Source organism: Protomyctophum parallelum, assembly GCF_964188405.1.
Source record: "Protomyctophum parallelum genome assembly, chromosome: 9".
Lineage (NCBI taxonomy): Eukaryota > Metazoa > Chordata > Actinopteri > Myctophiformes > Myctophidae > Protomyctophum > Protomyctophum parallelum.
In genome coordinates, this window is record NC_139706.1 from 16,813,008 (window position 1) to 16,836,473 (window position 23,466).

At 43.5% G+C, this 23,466-nt stretch overlaps 1 protein-coding gene and 1 long non-coding RNA gene across 2 annotated transcripts; one reads left to right on the plus strand and one right to left on the minus strand.

The window, feature by feature from the left end:
- The first annotated feature begins 141 nt into the window (after positions 1 to 141).
- Positions 142 to 16,782, plus strand: LOC310864926 (A disintegrin and metalloproteinase with thrombospondin motifs 15-like). The gene is made up of 8 exons (XM_083773776.1): positions 142 to 1,440; positions 5,210 to 5,342; positions 7,052 to 7,219; positions 7,991 to 8,274; positions 8,662 to 8,839; positions 9,812 to 9,987; positions 13,425 to 13,600; positions 14,044 to 16,782. The coding sequence occupies exons 1-8, from the start codon at positions 370 to 372 to the stop codon at positions 14,822 to 14,824; spliced, it is 2,967 nt and encodes a 988-aa protein (XP_083629902.1). The 5' UTR covers positions 142 to 369; the 3' UTR covers positions 14,825 to 16,782.
- Positions 16,783 to 16,922: 140 nt separating this feature from the next.
- LOC310864927 lies at positions 16,923 to 18,596 on the minus strand. The gene is made up of 2 exons (XR_014569773.1): positions 18,179 to 18,596; positions 16,923 to 18,136 (listed from the first exon to the last, which is right to left on the minus strand). It is a non-coding gene; the product is annotated as an uncharacterized lncRNA (long non-coding RNA).
- Between the last annotated feature and the right edge of the window lie 4,870 nt (positions 18,597 to 23,466).

The window sequence follows — 23,466 nt, forward strand, 5'->3', positions numbered from 1 at the left end:
TATCAGTCTATCAGCCTCCCGGTGAGTGAGAGATGGGAGGGGACGCGCGTTCCAGCTCGTGCCACACATGCTGTGCAGCAACAATAATATTTGGAGAGCTACAAGTGGTTGTGGTTTGCAGCACGAACCGGGAGGCATGACCAATGGGCTCTCTCTATAGCACCTCCTCCGATGTCTAATGACAATGTTCATCGATGTTTATACTTGACTTTAAAGCTCAAGCCTTGAATAGAAGTTGTGTGTCAGAGTGGAGGCTGTGGAGCAACATGATGGGTAACGACAACGAACCAGGAACGCAATAATTCCCCCAGTCCTTTGAGGGGCTCACGATCGGTCCGCACCAGTGCGCACAGCTGTCCAGTGCAGTGCATGTGGCGTGGACGCACGGCAGATGACATATTGAATGGGACTTTTCGTTTAACTCGGAGAGCAAAGATGGCTGTATTTATTAGAGCTTTGGTTATTGTTGTGGACGTGCTTATTATGTGCGTGAATCTGAACTATTGCATGGAGGTAGATTTCTGTACACCTGTTCGATTGGATCGCCAACAGTTAGAAAACCACCACTCTTCTTGGCCAGCGGAGAGGATAAACGAAAAACGGATTGTTTTCAGAGTCAATGCTTTCAGACAGGAATTCTACCTCAACCTCAATCCGGATTCTAATTTCCTTGGTGCAAGTGTTGTGCCTCCCGAGAGCGACTCGTCAGCAGCAGCAGCATCAAATAGTTCTGCAGCCACAGAGCTGAGGCGCTGCTTCTACTCCGGTGATGTGAACGCGGACCCGGATTCCTTCGCCGCGCTCAGCATCTGCAAGGGTCTCCACGGGGCGTTCTCCTACAATGGCATGGAATATTTCATCAACGGGGTCAGGAAGAAAGGGGACACGTCGACGTCGTCGGCCGATGCCGGTTTCGGGTCAACTTTTGACCGACATGTCATTCGTCGCCGTGGTGGACGCGCGCACTCCAGTGGGAATAACACCAGCAGGTGTGGAGTCGCGGCGCACAGTCTCGACCTCAACAGCACGTCCCTGGAGAAATACAAATACATGCGAGAATACATGGAGAGGGACGGCCTCGCGGAAACAATCCTAAACACGCTGGGGAGGTCAAAAAGGTTCGCCTCTATCCCCAGGTTCGTGGAGGTGCTTGTGGTGGCGGACGAATCGATGGTGAAATTCCACGGAGATGACTTAAAGCATTACCTTCTAACCCTTATGTCCGTAGCCGCGAGGCTTTACAAGCACCCCAGCATCCTCAACTCAATAAACATAGTGGTGGTGGGCTTTATGGTGATAAATGATGCCGACAAGGGTCCCAAGGTATCCAGTAACGCAGCCCTGTCTCTGCGCAATTTCTGCTCATGGCAGAAGAAGTTGAATAAATACAATGACAAGCACCCCGAGTACTGGGACACGGCCATACTGTTCACTAAGCAGGTAAGATCAGGAGAAGCGGAGGCAATAATGAACCAATATAGGGTACAACTGAACCAGGCACATGTCTCACCTCTGAGGAAAAGCACAGGCTGCAGCATGTTTACCTCATGTGCTTGCAACAGTGCAAATAACTAACATCTGCAGAATAACATCTGCACACTGTCAGACTCCTCTATTTGGTGGGTGGGTTGGCGCTGTTGGGACTGTGTCAGTGAGTCACTGGAAAAGCCATGCTATTTCCATTAAAGACATCACCACCACTGACTAATGACAAGGGAATACATTAGGGCACTATAAACAAAGTATAGAGTAGGGACATTAGCCTATAATGTACGTCTAAAATATAACTTGGCTGGCTGACAGTGATGGAAAGGAAGCATCCATTTCTGTGTGAAGTGATGTGGTCATTTGTGCTACAATACAAGACTTTTCGGCCTTTGTCTTCGATCAGTCTGGCCTCACATAATGTATGAGCAAGTCCTACAGGCCTATAACCACTTGTTCAGCCTGTTACCCCAGCAGTCTCAGCGGCAACACCTACTTCAATAGATTAATCACAAATAGACCCAGTTAGTGAGGCTACATAGCAAAACAAATCCTCTGTGGTAGATTTACTCTGAGGTTGTAAAAATGGACCCTGTAATTGTGGTTGTGGCACAGAGTTTTGACTAGTTATGGAACTGTGTGTCAAACCACTAGCCCACCCTTCTGTAACTTGCCAAGCCGTGTCAGTTTAGCATCAGTAGTAGTTAAGCCACCAAGTAGATCAGTGGTTTTCAACCAATGGTCCGGGGACCACCAGTGGTCCTTGAGGGGGTTCCAGGTGGTCCCCAGTAAAATGATGGAGAGTTGGTAAATTATTTTAACCCTTATTAGATCTTTAACTCTTGAGAGCGTAAATTTAAACCAAACTAGAAAAAGTGCCCTTCCGGGCACAGGTCTCCACCAGGTTATCCACAGATCCGTGCAGTTAGAGGTAAAAACACTTTTCGGCCAGTTATAGCGCCACCTTGAGGCTGAGTTGAAATTGTTCATGTGGCATTTCGTCCTCGGCCTAGTGGGAATGTGGGTGCACAATTTCACGGAAATCACGCGATGTGTTCATGATTTGCAGCATTTTGTTTGAAACTGAGCACTCCTGTGAACTTTGGAAGCCAATCTTAACCGATCAGGATGGAGTGTGATAAATCTGAAAGACCCGTTTCGTTGAATGGCTCTAGAGAGACTGTGTACCAATTTGCGTGATGTTTGGACAAAATCTGTAGGTGTACTGTGCAAAAACTTGTTTTGCACAAAGCGGCCTCTTGGTGGCGCTATAACAGGCCGTTCTGGAAAGTTTGGGGCAGAGGTTCATCGTTGGCATCCAGGGAGTGTGTGTGCAAAATTTGGCATCGACCGGGTTAACGGTGAAGTTTTTGCACAAAGCGGCCTCTTGGTGGCGCTATAACAGGCCGTTCTGGAAAGTTTGGGGCAGAGGTTCATCGTTGGCATCCAGGGAGTGTGTGTGCAAAATTTGGCATCGACCGGGTTAACGGTGGCCGAGATTAGCCTGTCACGGACACACGGACACACAAACGGACGGACGGAGTGCAAAACATACTCTCCCCACATGCCTTCGGCCTGGTGGAGACAACTAGGGAGTGTGCATTCAATGTTTCACACAGATCGGTGCAGTTATAGGTATGTGAAAATCTGCCTCATGGTGGCGCTATAACAGGCCGTTCTGGAAAATGTGGGGCAGAGGTTCATCAGGTTCGTCTTGGCATCCAGGGAGTGTGATGCAAAGTTTGGCATCGACCAGGTAAACAGTGCCGGAAATTAGCTGGTAACGGACACACACACACACACACACACACACACACACACACACACACACACACGGACGGAGACATCAATCTATCATCAACAGCATACATGATGGAATTGTGGACAAAGTCTTATCCAACGATGACAAAATTCTTTAGTTTTGGGTCTGAGAGGCTAAATGTCATCAAATGGTGGCTCAAATACCGAAAAAATAATGGGCCTCGATATGAAAAGGGTTGAAAACCACAGAAGTAGATGAATTCTGCCTCCGTGCTGCTAGACTCTCCAGGCTGCCTCTGCCTCGAAACTTACAGAGACTACTCAATATAGTGTCTACCAAGCAGCTTGTACAGGCTGCCCTAATCTATATCTCTACAGTATATCTATCCACAGTAGTTTTAGACACAAACTGTCTCAGACCTTTTCCACCTGATTCCTAGGCTGTTATTGTAGGTCCAATTTGGCTTAGACAAAGCATTTAACGCACAGTGCCCTCTTCCCGTACATAGTACAGCAACATGCAAATACTGTACTTACTTCAAGGTCAAGCAAGGTAGGTTTCATTCAATTCCCTGGACAGGCGTTCTCATTTATTTATAGCAAGGATGAGGATCTGTTGGAAAATACAAGGCATGGGATGTTGTCCTCGTAGGGTGCAACACATGCTGTTCCACTGGAAAATCTCTTGTAATAGGTTATAAAGAGTCTGTTTCGTGGAACACATCGCTGTCAGGGCTTTATTTCTGCCTTACTAGAGGCTCTTTGTGAATTAAGGTCAACAGGTTTGCTGTCAGTTCTCTGCTCACATTTCCTTGGTTAGTCACCACCACACAGAGCAAGTGAGCAAGCGAGCAGTGAGCACTTCTCACCATTACAACATAGAAATGTGAAAATCAGAAAAAGGTGTTAGAATCAGTGTTATAATGCACCGTATCTTAAATTCCCAGTTTGTATTGTAGCAAGAGGATGACATATTCAGCTAGTTTATCCTGCCAGGCAGCAATTCTTGTAAATATTAATTTGTTCCCGAGGGAAACCACAAGTAAGAACTTAATCTGCAGATTTGAATAAGCAGACAATGTGCTGTGATATAATAACTGGCAAGGACATTTATTAGGGGAAAACATTGGTCCAGACAGCAGGTTAAACAGCAGCCAACTCTGCTGGTCAATTAAATGAGGAGGAAGATATGAGTTTGTGGAGGAGAGCCGACAGAGATATGGAGGCAGTGTTTCTTGAGAACTCATCAAGTCCGTCAACTTGAAGAAGAGATATTGTATTGGAGCACCACAGATCACTTGGACTGTACTTGACCATCCACCCTGGGATTTGGGTCTCGCAGGTGCTGGGTGTTTCTAGTCAGAGTTTACACACACATACCAACATTCCAAGTGCTGAATCAAAAGGATTTAGTCCATGTATAGTCCAAAACATACAGTACATACAGTAGGTATGGCCTACTTGATAAAGTATTGTCTCTGTAATTATATTGTATTTAAAATTGAAGTCTGTGAATTTACCTTTCTAGTCTTTTGAACTATACGTGCCGTGTGTTAACAATATAAAAATCAAAATGCCATCATCTAGTCATCTTTGTATGTGTGGAGGGCACACAGTTGTAAAAATATACTGACAGAAAATATTTGAATCTATTTAAAGTATTTTCTATCGGCAGTTTCTTCAGTGCATTTTGAACGAAGGCAAGGAGAGAACATAAGTCAGCCAAGAGTCTAGTGGGGCTTTGTTAGAGCAGTTTATGGATTATGTTATGGTCCATTCATTCTGCAGCCATTAGCTAGGTCTCTCAGGCACACATTTGGCTAAGCATAGGCTACAACTTGGCAAGAAAAGGGCATCATGAGTGATTTTCTTCCCCTGTTAATCAGCCAATGGATTTTCCCCATTAGCCTTGTTTTTCATTCAAGGCTTTCCGCAATCATCACTGTTGTGTGTTTGTCACCAGGATCTCTGTGGCGCTACCACTTGCGACACCTTGGGAATGGCAGACGTAGGAACCATGTGTGACCCTAAGAGAAGCTGCTCCGTCATCGAGGACGATGGCTTGCCCTCGGCTTTCACCACCGCACATGAACTAGGTGAGGCAGGGCTCGTGCCACTGGTCACATTTTAAGAAAGTGTATGTTTGAGTGACCAATATTGGTTTAGCACGGGATCGCCACACAGGTGGACGGTATACGCGTTCATGCTAATGCATTATTTGTACTGATCTGGAGCCCGCAGCTGTGTCAGTGTGCCTGGCACCATTCGAGTACTGTACCTAATCTCAGACTGAAATGCCAAGAATGCTGTGACTGCGTGTACGTGACAAAAGGACGCACACATAAACTGTGTCGAGCCCCCGTGGCTCTGTGACACTCATGCATGTGATTAGGTTACATTGATTAGATTACCTACTTTCGAGCCCGAGTTATACTTGGTTGTGCATTGTCCGCGCATAGAAGATCTACAAGTGTATCACAGTGCAAGCTTGTAGATCTGCTATTTTCGGGCGAAACACCAGCACACAACTAAGTATAAATTAGGCGTCAGCTATCAGATGTGCCTGGAGGTGGGAGGGAGTTTTCAGTCGAGCGCTGCATGCTAAATCCCCCTTATCTCCTGTTTCTTAGAAAGTAAATGTTTTCAATTAAACTGCATTTCTGTTCAGCATATAGGCTGAGGCATCTTTGGTTAAGAGAGTTATTAATGACTCAACAAGTGACAGTTGCTATCAAATCATTTCAGTCATCGGTGGTTGGACAGACTGAGGAGAGAGAAGGGAGGGGGGTGTAATGCCTGGCTGAGAACAGATGTAGGAGTGTTACCAGATGTGTTCAGGCCCTATGAGAGGCATCGGTTTACAGTGCCCACTTACATGAAGTAATTATACAATTTCCCTTCGAAAATGATCCTGTCTTTGAGTGTCTAACCACTCAAAATTATTTGTATAGTCATCCTTTATGTTTTTTCCCCCTTTGTTACTTTTGTGTGGTACGCCAAATACATAATATACTATACATGTAAGGAATGGAATGGCTTCCTTGGGAACACAATTCCCCTGGTAGACATGTTTTTAGTACATGGAAGTATGCCATGTTTTATATTCCCATGCATAACCACATTCTTCCCCACCCTGACGTCAGCCTCAAATCACTAGGAGGAAGCTTAGTTGACGGCATGTTGTACTTTTGTATTGAGAAGGTAATGATGTGCAGTCAGAGGTTTCACTCTGCATTAACTTTCTCATAAATCTGGTCTCGTTACCTTGGTGATTGTGTTGTGATTGCCACTCAACTGAGTAATTGCTTTGTAGTTGAAATGCAGACAGACCGTTCATGCTTTAAACTAAAGTAACCAATACGTCTCTGGCTTGAATGATCCACGAATTTAGTGCAAGCGTCTGATGAGATTCTCTGTCTTTGCCCCATCTCCTTAAAGGACAATCAGCAGAATCCACTTACCATCAGGACAAATAGAGACTATCAAATGAGAGGCTTATGATGAGAAAGAAAACAATTAATCCGACAACTGAATCTATTTCTAATTTAAATCCACCTGAACAATGAATTCACCTGAGAACTGATTCATATGCAATGATGAGGAAAAAAAAGTACAACAAAACAACAAAACATATTTTCCCGTTATACCTGATTGTGTCTGGATTCTGTGAGATGTTTTCCTGTTAGCTTTTCCATGACATATTTTATTTAGGGCAGTGAAGGGCACCTATCATACCGAACCATTAATCAGAAAGTGTACAGTAGGCTGTAGCACATGACTAAATAAATCTCTCTTCATCCTTCAGGTCACGTCTTCAACATGCCCCATGACAATGTGAAGGCGTGCGAGGAGGTGTTTGGAAAGCTACGGGACAACCACATGATGTCTCCTACCCTCATTCAAATCGACAGGAACAGACCGTGGTCTGTGTGCAGTGCAGCCATTATCACAGAGTTCCTGGACAGAGGTCATGGTTAGTAAGATGGGTGGAACATGGGTGGGATGAGGTGGGATCAGATGATGAGATGAGATGAGACGGGGTGGGAGGAAATGGGACGGGATCAATGGAGACGGATATATCTTTTTGATATACCTTTTTAAGTGGTACAACCACTTCCTTAAGTGAGTATGTGTGTGGGTGGGTGCCTGCCTGCCTGGGTGGCTGGCTGGCTGGGTGCGTCTGAGGACGAAAACAGCACGGTTGTTTTTCACCACCTGTGCGCAACCTAACACACACACAAACACATATTAACTGTATATGGTGAATTTGGGTGTGCCAGTATAGTATAGTACAGTGACAGTACAGTACAGTATAGTAGGGGAGGGACCCCCACACGGTAACTCTGTCATTTCTCAACTGTTTCGGACGTGGGTCGGCTCACCGGAATCGGGCCGGCACCCTGGGTGTGTTCCTGGGACCCCCCCCCCCCCCCCCCCCCCCCGGGGACCCCCACACAGAGTTGCACCACTTACTTCACACGGGTGTGATTTTTTTAAACATGTCTCAAGACATTAGCATGGTCCCTTTTCAGCTCAAGTGTCCTATAAAGTAACGTTGAGACTTGAGACTTGAGATTCAGATTGTCACGAATGTAAAGTGCATTATAAATAAAAATCCATTATTATTTATTAAAGCATTTCTAACATTTTTATGCTCAAGTAATAAACCAGGCCTTAAAAGTACATTTTAGCATTATGTTCGTCCAAGTGTGTTATATCAGTGTTGTTGGCTTTCTCCCTATAGGGGATTGTCTGTTGGACCAGCCTCAGAATCAGCTGTCCCTCCCAGACACCTTGCCCGGCTCCAGCTACAGCCTGCACCGCCAGTGTGAGCTGGCCTTCGGCACAGGCTCCAAGCCCTGCCCTTACATGCACCCCTGCTCCAAGCTGTGGTGCACAGGGAAGAACCGCGGGCAGCTGGTGTGCCAGACCCGGCACTTTCCTTGGGCGGATGGCACCAGTTGTGGCAACGGCAAGCTCTGTTACCGAGGGGACTGCACTGACAAGAACACCACCACGCAAATGAAGGTATGTTTGCTATGCATTAGGGCAACAGGGTTGCATGCAGTGCTGTTTAGATTAATCTGAATTAACAGAGCAATGGACCCATGAACGACTCATCAACGGCAATGGACTCATGTAGTCTGAGTTCTGAGTTGTCAGCCTTGGTCAGACCATATTGTCATGGTTACTGATACCAGCACACATACTATGATGATAACTTGATAAATACTAGAGTGAAGCAAAGGTGAAAAGAGAAGGTTGAAATGTTACAAAAGGAGACACGACTTTGAAATTAGACTTTTTAATCATAATAGAGTCTGGACAAACTAAAAAACAAAAACTGATCTGTAAGCCATTATTGTGAAAGTACTACTACTAACAGCTACGTTTCTCTTTCTTGTTTTTCTCCAGGTCGATGGCCGATGGGGGAAGTGGGGTGCGTTTGGTGACTGTTCCAGGACATGTGATGGAGGTGTTCAGTTGGCCAAGAGGCAGTGTGACAACCCCGTCCCTGAACATGGTGGGAAGTACTGTTACGGACTGCGCATCAAGTATCGTTCCTGCAATCTCAACCCATGTCCTGAAACAGGTCAGCTCACTTTTGCTTTAAGGTTTTAAACCTTGCTGTCCACTAAATAATGGGGTGGGGGTGGGGGGGGGGGTGGCAGCTGCACTTAAAATAATAACCTTTTAGTCTGAAGTTCACAAAAACGTTACTTCAAAGCTGCACTTAAAATAATAACCTTTTAGTCTGAAGTTCACAAAAACGTGACTTCAAACCACAACTGTTTTTGAGGACTTTTGTCTACAAGCAAAAGTGTCGGATTGGTCATTTGACCCGCTAGTCTGTGTGCACTGTATGTTGTTCATTTTTACATCAAGAGATTCCTGTCCAGGACAGGCTTCATAGCCAAATTGGCTCTGTTCTGAACCCATTTGATTTGGCATTAGGAACCCGTTGCGACCGCATGCCCTTGCTGCCCCAGGCAAGGTTCGAATATGCAACCATACGCATTAAAGGCATATATGCTCGAAGAACCACTGCAGTAGGGCGGCCTTCTGTGTGTACTGTACACAGGTACAGTAGATATATATATGGATATAGATAGAACTGAAAGCATCCATTAAAAGTTTGAGTAACTGAAAGCATCCATTAAAAGTTTGAGTGTGATATTGTGTGATTTATAAGTACAATCTTACGCTTAAATGAGTGTTGCTCTGGAGGTTACATGCAAACTTAGCCTCACTAGCAGCAAAACAGATGCTGTGACAGAACTACAGGTAGATATCGTAAAACATGCAGCGCGTCACTTTGCAGTTTCCGCCATGCTGCAACTGCTATTTTCTTACATTAATTTTTGAAAAATATGCTGAATCATTTAGAATGTTTTTTAGGCATTTGTAGAATCAGCCCGAGTTCTAACAGTGCAAATTAACACTGAAACCATGGAAATGAAATGTCATGCTCTTAGTGTTACACTCTGGAGTTTTCAGTGTAAACGTTCTGTGACAGTGTGTGTGAGTGGTAAAGCTGCTGACCTAGCTTGCTTATCGTTCTCAGGTAAGAGTTTCCGCGAGGAGCAGTGTGAGGCGTTCAATGGATTCAACCTCAACACCAACAGACTCAGCTCAACCGTGGCCTGGGTACCAAAGTACTCCGGAATCTCGCCTAAGGACAAATGCAAGCTCATCTGCCGTGCCAACGGGACGGGATACTTCTACGTCCTGTCTCCGAAGGTCTGTCATGTTCATAATGTATGCGTTACTGTCGGGTCCATGATGCATAGGGCATTATAAAATAAATATCACTGAATTATATTGTTGTTGATCAAATATAAGAGATTATTATATAAAGTATATAATGAATTCAGGAATTAGCCATCACAAAGTTTAAAGGCGTAGTGAAATGAAAAATATGTTTTTCACACTTTTAGACCACATCCGTCTAAAAGCTCATATGGTCATCATATGAGCATACCTAACAATGGATGCCCAAAAAATTGGTAATTTTCATTTTTGTTTATTTTTATATCAAAATTCCATAAAAATCGAATTTTAATTACTTCCTGAAAACGAAAACGTACTGCGTGATGACGTGTCGAGGCCCACATCGATAAAAGCCAATAAAAATGAACCTCACCCGTTTGATTCCCCATATCTGTGCGTCCGTCCATCCATTAAAAAAAGTCTGTTCTGCTGGATGCAGATGGCAAGCTGACTTTTCAATTATTTTCTATTTCCTGTTTACTCGATCGCCTAGCAACCAAGGATCATTCAGACGGTAGCGACGAGTATGATGAAACTTAATCAATAGAAATATTTTGCACAATGCATTTGCACAATTTGTAAATTTGGCAATCACGTAAATCAGACAATAATTATTCGCATAATCCCTGAAGAGATGGCAGAGCTGTCTAAGTTTGATGGATAAGGTTTAAAGTGGCTTGTGGTTAAAGGGTGAATAAATTACAAAACCAAAACAAACCATGACATGTTTAACTCCCCACGAACAACATGTTTAACAGTGTTTCTCCTCAAAACAAAACACTGTATTTGGCCTGTATCCATGCAAAGTGGAGAGAGACAGAGCTGAGCTGCTCCACCGACAGGGAGAGGCGCCATAAGAGTGATCAGTGTTTCCACAGTTTGCAACTAGGTCTATGAAAACAAGCCCAAAAGAAGCAACTACAGGCCACATGTGTCAGGGTGCGTTCAGAGGACCCAAAAGCTGTACGACCAAAAGGCAGGATTCACATTTCAGGATGTTTAATAAACTATAACTTAAACTTCCCATAAAATGGGGCAGGCGAAATAAGGACACAGTATACACGCTGACATGAAATGACGATCTGACAAGGAACTGAACAAACTGGGGTATATAAATAGACAAAGACTAACTAGACACAGGTGAACTCAAAATACAATCAAACACAGGATAGGCTAACAGGACTAAGAGGGCACAGGTGAAAACACTGACACATCACTAGGTAGGTGAGACAAGGTAGGGAACAGTAACTAGGCAGACAGGAAACACTATAGGGACCATACTACAAAATAAGATACACAACCCAAACAGAACAAGGCAAAATACTGAACATAGAGAATAACAGAATAAGTCAGAAGGACTGCAGCATTAGTAAACAAGTACAAAGGCAAGAATAGTAACAACATCTTCTTTTCTTGACTTAAGAAAATACAGAACATATAACAACCACATAATCATTAAGGTCAAGCCAAATATTAGTCCAGTGGTTTGGACCTAAGTCAATGCTCAAATTGAAAGGCAGAGGAGCGGGGCGTGACAGCATGAGCATCGGATATTTGAACATAGCCGTGCGGCGTGCTATAGTGATGAGACGCGTTGTGAGCTTGTAGATCTGCTATTTAAAAAAAGAAAATCTTGGAAAACAAAGAAACATTTTTCTATATTCTTTTACATAACTATAATCACTAGTAATCTGGTACAGGGGTCACAAAATACTTTTAGATCGGGTGGTACAAATACATATCAATTTGTGGGTCCAAATAAGCAACTACACTTGAAACAAGCCCCCAAAAAACCTGCAACCAGCAATGACGAATATTTACAGGCAACTTTACAGACAAATAAGCCCCAAAGTCACTTCTAATCAGCAGACATGGCAAGTTAACACTGGCTGTATGAGTGGTGTGAAGACAAAAGGGAACATGCAGGACAGTGTCACCTCACAGCTGTGGATTGTCAGCGAGTATTTATGCAACCGCCAATGAAACAAGCTTGTTACCTCAGTATTAGCCAGACCCTCCACCTAGAATAGATACAGTAGTGTACACTCTGGTAGCGCTAGCTCTACTCTCAAGCAAAATGCATGCACCACACACGCACGCACACAATGAGGCTTTGAATGTAGCACATGCTATGCTGCCTATATACAATTTACAATTTACAATTTAGGCATTTAGCAGACGCTCTTAATCCAGAGCGACTTACATTAAGCAAGAACAAAAAGCATGGGAATACATCACAAAAAAGCATTTATCATGAAACATGCGTAAGCAGTGGAATATCTATATTATGAGACTATACATATAAACTATATATATATACTACTATGTTATACATATGTGCTATGGCGTGCTATGACTATATACAATGCAATTATAGTGCTATCTACATAACATGCTATAAGTCTGTATCAAATGCTATCTAAGTCTACAGAAATGCTATCTAAGGGGGTAGGGTAAGTGCTATGGGCCATGATGGAGTCTGAAAAGGTGGGTTTTCAGACTACGGCGGAAGATTGGGAGTGATGCTGCAGTTCTGACTGCAATGGGAAGTGCATTCCACAGTTTTGGAGCCAGAAGGGATAAGAGTTTGGGACGCGTGGAGCGTTGTCCCGGCGTTTTTAGTGAGGGTACTTCCAGTTCCAGCTTCCCTGCGTTGGCTGATCTGAGTGCGCGGGAGGGTTTGTAGGGTTCAATCATACTTGCAAGATATGGGGGAGCCATACCTTTGGTTGCTTTGAATGCCAGCATCAGAGTTTTGTATTCTGTGCGGGCAGCGACCGGGAGCCAGTGGAGGGAGCGGAGCAGGGGGGAGACATGTGAGAATTTTGGCTGGTTGAAGACCAAGCGAGCTGCGGCATTTTGGATCAGCTGGAGAGGCTTAATTGCACATGCTGGTAGGCCAGTAAGGAGGGAGTTACAATAGTCGAGTTTTGACAAGACTGTTGTCTGGATTAGGAGCTGGGCTGATTCCTGGGTGAGGAACGGTCTAATTCGTTGTATGTTATAGAGTGTGAACCTACAGGATCGAGTGACAGCTGTGATGTGAGCTTTGAACGAGAGCTGACTGTCCAGGACAACACCGAGGTTCCTGGCTGTTGGGACAGACGTTACCAGGGCGTTGTCTACGGAGATAGTTAGCTCCCGCATATACACACTAGGGCTTTCACTTTTAGTGATTTTTACTAGTTGACTAGTTGCCTAGTTTACTAGTCGACCTACCTATTATGCAAAATCATTTTTGTTGTACATTTAAAACTGTGTACAACTTTACATTGGTGACTAACTATAATCTAGCTGATCTTGAGGCCTACAAAAACGGGGGGAAACCCCCCCCCCCCCCCTTTTTTTCTTATCAATTAGACAACTAGTTCAATTAATCAATCAATAAATCAATCAATTGTCTCCAGGTGGTGGATGGAACACCCTGCTCTCCAGACACTTCGGCTGTGTGCGTTCAGGGGCGCTGCATCAAGGCCGGCTGTGACGCCAAGCTCAACTCAAACAAGAAGTTTGACAAGTGTGGTGTGTGTGGAGGGGACAACCAGGGCTGCAAGAAAGTCTCAGGAATGTTCACCAAACCCATGTAAGTTAAAGAAATAAGGTCGCACTTTACAGAGTATTTTATAATGGCTGACAGCCGATGCGTAGGTAGGCACGAGGCGCTAGCCAATTAAGTGTCTCGGACCCTCGTTGTTTGTTGTGACAAGTGCAAGTGGACAGAAATGTCAGCTTCATTAGTAGGTTCCTTTAACAACAAATAAATAACTAAAAACAGTGGTAAATATTAATTAGTTGTATTTAGTATATTAGTTCACCTCCTTCCTGGTGCATTTATGAATCTTGTGATTGGCCATTTTTATCTGCAAGGTTTAAAACATTTTATCGTTTTATCTACTCACCCCTCAAAGCACAAAATCAAAGTGTCTCATCCCCTGCTTAAGCTCTGGCATTAAAAACCCTAAAATTAAAAACAGCTAATAGCACAGCATGTACGTACATTTACATTTCATCTCCGCCCGTCTCTAGACACGGCTACAACTTTGTGGTGATGCTGCCCATGGGAGCCTCCAACGTCGACGTGCGACAGCGCGGCTACCGGGGGTTGGTGAGCGACGAGAACTACCTGGCCGTGAAGAACCGCCACGGCAAGTACCTTCTGAACGGCAACTACGTGGTGTCGGCGGTGGAGAGGGACCTGCTGGTGAAGGGCAGCCTGCTGCGCTACAGCGGCACCACCACGGCCACAGAGACGCTGCAGGCCACCCGGCCTCTCCAGGAGACCATCACCGTGGAGGTGCTGTCCGTGGGGAAGATGACGCCGCCCCGGGTGCGCTACTCCTTCTACATCTCCAAGGAGAGCAAGGAGGAGAAGATGCAGCGGAAGGAGGAGAGGAGCCACGTGGCTCAGAACAGCGTCCTCCTGGCGGACGGCGGGAAGGCGTTGCTGAAGGACCGGCCGGTGGACAAGAGGGCCTCCAGCCAGTGGGTGAGTGGGGGCTGGGACAGGTGCACGGTGACGTGCGGCAACGGACTGCAGAAGAGGCTGGTGCAGTGCCAGAGCGCGGAAGGCCGCCCGGCGGCGGACTGCGAAAGCACCTCCAGACCCGCGGCCATAAGGGTGTGTGGGGACCCCTGTCCGATGTGGGACATAGGACCATGGTCTCAGTGCTCAAAGACCTGTGGTAGGGGGTTCAAACGACGACCTGTGCGATGCGTTACGCAGAACAGCCTCAGTCTGCCCAGAGAGCACTGCTCTGGACAGAGGAAACCTCAGGAACTGGACCTCTGCAGCCTGAGGCCGTGTTAGAGACGGTGCTGACTGGACAACTTCAGTAAAAGTGATTTGGCAAAAAGGAAAAGAACAGACATTGTCCAAATCATCACGTTAATGGTGTCGTCGTGGTTGTGTTCTGTGACAATGCTGAGAACTGAATGCTCAACAGTCCAACTTGTCTCTGCAGAACTCTCAATGGCCTGTGGAGACAAACTAATGGAGATGGACCTCAGCAAGTGCCCGGCACTGGTTTGAAGAGGCAGAACTTTATGTTTACATAAGACAAAGGAAGGGAAAGGGTTTTCTTGTACAGTAAAATTGTCAGGTTTGACTCATGATTAGTCTACCTCCAGTGGGATACATGACGTGATGCCTATACACAATCACAGCAGCAGCCTTTCTACCTTGGTGTTAACGCACATCTTATTTCTAGATTGTGTTGAGATTGAGTTCAGCTGGATTACATTTACAGTGGGCATTGAAACACATTCCTTGCAGTACACACATTGGTGTCTAAGGGAATATAGGCAAGAGAGAGAAGAAATTGTGTGAACATTTTAGACAGTCACACTCAGACACATGCGAATGCACACGTACACGCACATCTGCGCGCGCACACACACACACACACACACGCACACACGCACACACACACACACACACACACACACACACACACACACACACACACACACACACACAGTAATTTAAACTAATTCAAATAATTTGATATGTAACTAGATAAGGTAGTGAACATCAAGGCATTCAGTCATATCAAACATTACTCTGCTTTGAACTCAATCACAGATATTATATTATATTGTGCATTGACAGTCTGTAATTTCAGCCAGGAACAACTCAAAATGTGAAGCACGGTACTGTAGCTGCAAAATGCACTAGTTTTATTTAATTCCATCTTCTTTTTTCAGTGATACTGGCTGTTGTCACACTACCTTGCAATTCATTTGCAGTGGTGGAACAAGTATTGAATTTCTTTTACTTAAGTAAAAGTATCAATATTGCAATATAGAAATACTACAAGTAAAAGTTCTGAATTCAACATTGGTATCAAAATCTACTTAAAGTACCAAAAGTAAAAGTACTTATTATGCATAATGTCCCATATTTCAAGTTTTCAATTGTGTAAAAGTCTTTTGAATATAGCAAGATCACAATGTGTCGAATTGTGAGCTTGTAGATCGTCTATTTTCAAATGGCCGAAATGTATGTATGAAGTCCAAATCTACAAAGTAACTAGTACCTAAAGTTGTCAAATAAATGTAGTGGAGTAAAAGTACAATATTTGAATCTGAGGGTGAGATGTAGGGGAGTAGATGTAAAAGTATTGGAAATACCACTGTTCATTTGAATACCAAATCAAATTCATGATTATTCAATAATCACTTGTGTCTTTAAAAACATTAAAATACGCTCTTTAGTCTTTCACAGTGAATAGTAGTACCGTGAGTTTTTAGTTCCACATAAAAAACTGTCATATAAACATATCCTACACACTTGAAAGCATCTGCCCTCATTGTCAAACCAATGATCAATTGTATCAAAGAATCTCTGTGTGCTTGCTTTTGACCAAAACAATATGCATTTAAATGACCACTAGAGCCATATTGTATGTAGTTGCAGCAAATGCTGCATATGATGTAAAGTAAACTGTAAAGTTATCCGTCACTTTGTAACTCTCTATGTACACTTGTGTCAAAGCTCAGCTGTTTTCTCCTATTTTGCCAAAGAGAAAGCCTTTGTGTTGTAAGAGATACTGTAAAGTCACTAGTTAACCTGACAGACGCATGGCTGTAGTTCATATCCTTACAGGCATTCACATTTTGAAATATTAAAAACATATTCTGGACACTCCTGCAAATGGGAGAAATGGATGTTCATTGGCCAAAATATATCTGTAAAAGGGTATTTCGAATATATTTGCAAATACATTATTTGGGCCTTTTCCTTTTTAAATATATGAAACGTGAAATAAATATTTTTTGGTGTACGTTAACTAACCCGGTGGACAGTTATGCCTGTAACTGCCTTAAAAACACCTGTATCCTAGTGTCCCTATTCTGGGGCAAATAATAAATAATATAGCAGATTGACAATATATTTTGATTTGGTGTTGAGGGAAAAAAGGAGAAGACCTTGTATAGAGCCTTGGGGGACCTCAGTCAACTAAGTATGGTATAAGTGTTTATGTTGGTTATGTTCCACATGCAGTATACTGCATTGTGCTGTACTGTGTGTTCCGCAATAAGTCGCTGTTAAAGGGACTACCTTCCTGGACTACAATTCCCATAATTCTTTGGTGCACTGCTCCTCCTTGTGGATAGGGGGAGAGCTGTCTTACTGAGACATGTAATCCAGGAAGTGAGCCCAGTGTCCATGACATCAGAGACACCGGGCTCACTGCTACAATCTAAAATATCTAAAACCACATATTACATACAAAAGACCCCCAGGAAAGGGTTCTAAAGCTTCTAAACCTTCTGATCCTTGCCTGGATCAACGACAGGTCTGCTACAGGTCTGCTCAAGAGGGGCGCGACAACGCAAGCGTAAAAAAAAAAGCTAAACCGAATCCAGGTCTGGTGAGTCGCGGGCGTGTGCACGAAACGAGCACGCTCACAGAAATACGCTTGCGTTGTCGCACCGCGACTTCTCAGAAAATTAAATATAGGCACGTTTTATCGCCCCCTCGTTTGCAAGGCCCTTTAGTTGGAGTCCAGTGGCTGCTGCTTGTGGGCCATACACAGCACAGTACAGTACAGTACAGTACAGTACAGTACAGTACAGTACAGTACAGTACAGTACAGTACAGTACAGTACAGTACAGTACAGTACAGTACAGTACATCATCTACAGCACTGATTCCCAAACACTGGGTCGGGACCCACTTGTGGGTCGTGGACACCTTTTGTATGGGTCCCTATATTTTTTGGTTTCCTACATTTTGTTGTTAATTATTATTATTTCAAAACATTTAAAAAAAACATTCCCTAAAAGGCGAAAGTTTTAATGAATTAAAATCTAAATTCAATGATTTCATTTAGTAATTTCAAGAAGAAATCAACAAAAAAATCTAAGAAATCCCATGAATTAGAAAGCAAATGTTTAAGAAGTAGTGAAAATAGCTTGTAGATCGGCTATTTTGACAAGTCTGGGTCCCGGTCTGGGTTTTGAGCTAAAAAGTTGGGGAACCACTGATCTACAGGGTTCTGCGCTGCCTCTGCATGCTTGCTTACATGATAAAAAAGACTATTTCCCAGTGATGATACTTAATTCATTTTGGTCCCAATTGTTTCATTGTCAATTAATGCCAAACCCATAACTCACACTTGGACCGCTATCATGATCCCCGCTCACAAAGATTTGCAACTTTTAACTTTCTGTTGTGATTTTTCACACCATCACCTCTCTTAGAGGGAAGTGTGGTGAAAGGCCTACATTATTTAGAAAAATCCCCTGGGTTAAATAGATGGATAGATTCATATAAAACACAGTCAAAAGGCTTATTTTCTAGACAGATAACTCCATTGCGAACTGTAAATAAAGATAATGTTTGATGGTACATGACAGTACACTATATGTTCTGCAACTTGGTTTCACTTACTTGATTTCTGGTCCATCGTGGCTCAGAGAGTGTCATTATACCGTCTAAAAGATGGACATGTACAGTTGTTACCCTTTACTTTGTTTTTACACCATGTACAGATTTATTTTTTATGAACTGTGTTTTGTATTGTATACTATGTATACATTCATCTAACTGTGTATGAAATAAAGAAAAAAGTATGTATGAACGCAACTTGCATTTGTATGGAACTTCTGATCTCTATGGTTTCTTAAGGATTATTTATTTTTTTGAAGCATAATCACTTGCATAAAGCATAAAACGTGCGGTTTAAAGGATGTTAAAAGTACATAATGAGACATTATATTAACAGTGATGTAAATAGCCTGAATCCTGCATTCTTAGTCTCACTAAATTTAAAAAGGACACAATCATGTCACCCTCTGGGGGCCCTGGGATGTAATACTGTACTCTACTCTAACGTCGTTGAAGTAGGACCCATAAAATGTCCCTGGCTAAAGACCCGGGACCCATTGATTACATTGAAAACCTATTTACATCCCTGTTATATATAGACATTGCTTGAGCTATACCGTCCGGCAATTATCCTTTAAGGGGCCTCCATTAGTATCAGCAAAGCCGTATCTGTTACAGCGGAAGTTTGTGCTGTGCCAAGCAGTCTTCCATCACAGGCAATGAGACGAGCCTTGTTACCTCAGCTCTTCTCCAGACAAGCATGGCCGCCGATGAAAACATTCATTCATCCTCTTTGGAATTCTGCTGATTCAAGCTCCGTTGTGGCAGCCACGCTGTAACAACACACCCAGCTCAGCTTGCCGCATGCGCCCAGTAAGCCTCATTCATTGTTGGGGGTGAGCTGGTCAGGGCGTATCTATCTCACTCAGACAGTCTGCAACCTTACACTGCTGGTTGTCAGGAACAGACTGGCGGCCACACCTCGTGTTCTATATATCAATTATTAAAAGAAAAGAGAGAGACAAACTATAGACAAACTAATAAAATCCTCCGACACCATATATTTAAAGATGTTTCGGCCCATAAGTGACTTCTTAAGGACAGTAATACAAATAATATAAACTTGAAAGGGGCGCTCCATGAATGCATATCTTCTCCACCAGGCCGGGTGGACCACCCAGGGCTGTGCAATTCGTGGGCTGCAGTCGTTAAGACTAGACGAATCCAGGTCACCTTATTTTGTGATTTTACCTTCTGCGGGTTGTTCCTTTTTTTCCTTAACTCAAGGTTTTTCCAATCCTTGCCCGATTGAGAGTCTAGGGTCAGTGTATGTGGTTGCTTTCATTTGTAGAATGTGGATCTGTAATGACTAATTCCCCTTTGAGGCTGTACAAATCAATTTGAGTCGAGTTGACATTCTTGTCTCTCTACACTGTCCAATCAAAGTCGATATATCTTCTAAACACATTTTGTTCTGTGTAACTTGGACGCCATTTATTTGCATCCCAGTGGTGGACTATTTGGATTATGATTATTGGCTTGCCTGGGGCTGTTAATCTTTCCTGTTCACACCCCTCTAACTCACCCTTCTCTCTAAATATTTATCACGTTAACAACATGGTTTTGTAGAACCATACAGCAACGACACAGAGGGGAAAAGTTCCATTTATACATTTCTGGAATTGGCAAAAGCATCCCTGCTTGACCTTGATCAAAATGTTAAACTGTCCAAGCTGAAACAGGTGGCCATGCAGGACCACACTATAAATGTGAGGGTAACAAAAACCTCCCCTGCTTGGAATTCCACAGAACATCGCCTGACTTGCTTGTTTAACCCTGATTACTGAGCTAATAAACCAAAATGTGCATTTTTGTATCAATGGTTTTCTAGATTAAACAGGCTTTAAGTTGCTTTATACATACTGCCTGGACAGTCTGTGGAATTCACACTCGACAAACATTACCACAAAGAACACTGAATCCTTACTTAGAGGTTAGTCGGTCAGTCGGTTCGTCCGTCCGTCTGTCCGTACCACAGTGTGCCATGTTCAACATGTCACCGAGTCCATAGACAGAGTGCCTGCTGTTTCATCCTTCTTTAAGTGTTTAGCTTCCCCTATGGCCCTGGTACTCAACACTGCCCTCCTATAGCATCCTGAAGGGGAGTTCTATTCAATGTAAGATTCAAGGTCCAGAATCTTGTCTTTATGTAAATCCAGCTAGGAAATCACCCGCTTGGAGTTCATCTTAAAACGTTTCTCACCCTGCAAAGACCTGTTCAAAGCAGAGAGGTGTGAAAAGAGCAGAATTCCTGTCGGGAAATCACATTATCTGCTTGAACGCAACAACACAGCGGCTGACAAGGGCCTCAGCCAAAGAAGAGAATAGACTTCACATCACTTCGCCCCCCTTGCTCTCCAACTGCATGACTGTCTATCTATTCAGCCTCCTCTCACACGGCCAACTACCACAAAGGGTTAATGTGTTGCTGTCTATGGGACCCATTGTTGCTCTAAGTTGGCCTTTCTCTATAATGGCTGGAAGAGCATAACCTCGGAAATCACCATGACCAGCGTTGCAGAATTAAACGCATATGGAGGGCTGTACACAGTTTCATTACAACCTTTATTTAGTTCTCGGAGAACAGTTGGCTAGGAACATCTTTTGCTGAACCAAGCGTGAAATGCATCAAGATCTGTGCCAGTTTAAAAAGAACAATCTTTACCACGTGGAGACATTGCAATAAATACTGATAATACACTAGTGGTACAGTGAGAAAACTTGGTATATATTCCACGACGCTATAGAAATAATTGTTTTGCTCTAGTATACTTACACAGATCCCATTTTAAAGTGGAAAACAACACCAAAGCCCAAAACATTCCACTTTTGTCTTTTAAGTTAATTGTTCAATGTCACGTCATGGAACATGAAGATTAGTAACATTTGGCATATTAACTCACTTTTCAGTATTTTGTTCTCGATGATGCTGCTCTGAGGTGACGCTGGTTTGCCACAACCACTAAATACACACTGTAGCAGTTTGCTCGCCACCACAGGGCCAGCCACCGGCGTGGTATTGTCGGGAGTTCCTCCAACTCTCGGGGACACAGTCAAGTAGATCTATGGTATATACAACAACACATTTATTGTAGAGAAGGCGACATGGTACAAGCCAGAGCAGATGGAAAGTACTGTCATGCAGGGACGGATTAACCCCCACAAGGGCCCCTGGGCCAGTAATGTCTTTGGGGCCCCCATAGCGCGCGCATGTTTTTTCATGTTTTTATCATCTTTTTGACCTAAATTGAACTAAATCAATGGCCAATGTCAGGGTCTCAATCCCAGTTCTGCACAATCCAGTTTCCTTGAGGGGCCCCTGAGAGCCAAGGGCCCCTGGGCCACGGCCCCACTGGCTAATTTGGCCCTGCTGTCATGACAAAGACACTCTGGCCCGGTTCTTATTAGTCCATGAGCAAGAGCTCCAAAATTGGAGCGTTAATTATGAATTGAGTGGGCAAAACCATACCTATATTAAATTGTTTATAGGGTCAATATAAGTAAATTAATATATGATAGCCCTTCCACAGTAGTAGCTTTTTCATATTTCGTGGATATTTTCCTATAATATAATGCATATTGCATTTAAATGTACAATTTCAGAAAATTTGTAATACAACAAATCATTGTCTTAGTGTAAGTAATCAACTGGGGAAGTTTCATGGTGATAACTACTAATTACATTTTTACCTATTCACCTAACATGTATTTAACCTACTGTAGGTGAAAATAACAAATTGGCATCATTTTAGTGGTCCTGCGGCCACGGTATTGCCATCTAGGGTAAAATTCTCATGGGCTAATTTGTTTCTAAGACATGTTATTACCTTTGACAAATTGAAGTCTCTCACACTTCAACCTGCCTTTCATCTTCAAGCATGTTGTGGGAGATGAAAGGAAGAGATAGGAAGGAATGGAAAGAGACCTGCTGTACTAAAGATAAAGTTCCTCTGGAGACAAGCGTGAGCAAAAACAGAAAAGGAGGGTTACACAGCGAGGGCTCAATTTCACTAACAAATAAGTTAAAAGTCTGCCAGAGGACAAATCCATCTCTTGAGCCTTTTAGTGTTTATCTCTCTGTGGCAGAGAGAAGAGCAGAATTACTCGAAGTTCCTTCATCTCTGTTGACTCATCATGGACCATTCCGTAGCAGTGCTGGTGGCCCAGCCACTTAGTGCTTGTATTGTACCATTAGTGTACACTTTGTAATAATGTGGATTCATTCACCTATAACCTGTGATGTAAGTCCTACTGAACTAGAAACAGCTCTCCCACTACACCCCCATCTCTCTCTCTCTCTCTCTCTCTCTCTCCCCCTCTCCCTCTGTACCGATGACAAATGCCTCAAAATATACGTTGTCACTTTGCAGTGTAGCGGTCAGTTGATGCGAGCACTATATGGAGCTCATTAGGTTCCGCCTGAGATGATGCTCAGAGAATGTGCTGTGATTTATACGTTTTAAAAGAGGCCTGCATGATGCAGAACCCGAGGCTGTATGTTCAAAGTTGAGGCAAGCAGCTTTAGTTCATTTGACTGGCGCCTGTGTCATCAGATGTTAAATCTTGACTCGGGTCAGACAGAGGAGCTGGGGACTTTATGGACGACCACTCTGAAAGAGAGAGAGGGAGCGTCTGTGGTTGTGGATTCATTCGTCAAGGAAACAATAAATCTAAAGTGTGATGCCTGTGTGTTGATTCAGCGCGAGGACTTTATCCATCAGCATTTATCAGCCTTTCCTTCCGTTTATTTTGAAGTGCACAACCAAAGGGTCTTCCTCCCTGCAGTCATGTGAGTGGGAGCTTAAAGCCACATGTACTGTATGCTGTTGGTAAAGGCTGCTTTTAATTACTGCAAATTGGCCACTTGAGACAGTGGCCAAGCCATCAAATTGATTTCTCCCAAGACAATCGAATGAAAACGGTCTGATAACAGAACAGGGGATTCCAAATGTTTTCAAAGAGAAATACTCCCCAGGGACCCAAACTTACAAAATACATGAATACACATTTATATATTTCCATGTCATCTACATTTATAAAATGCTGGCGTGGCCGTT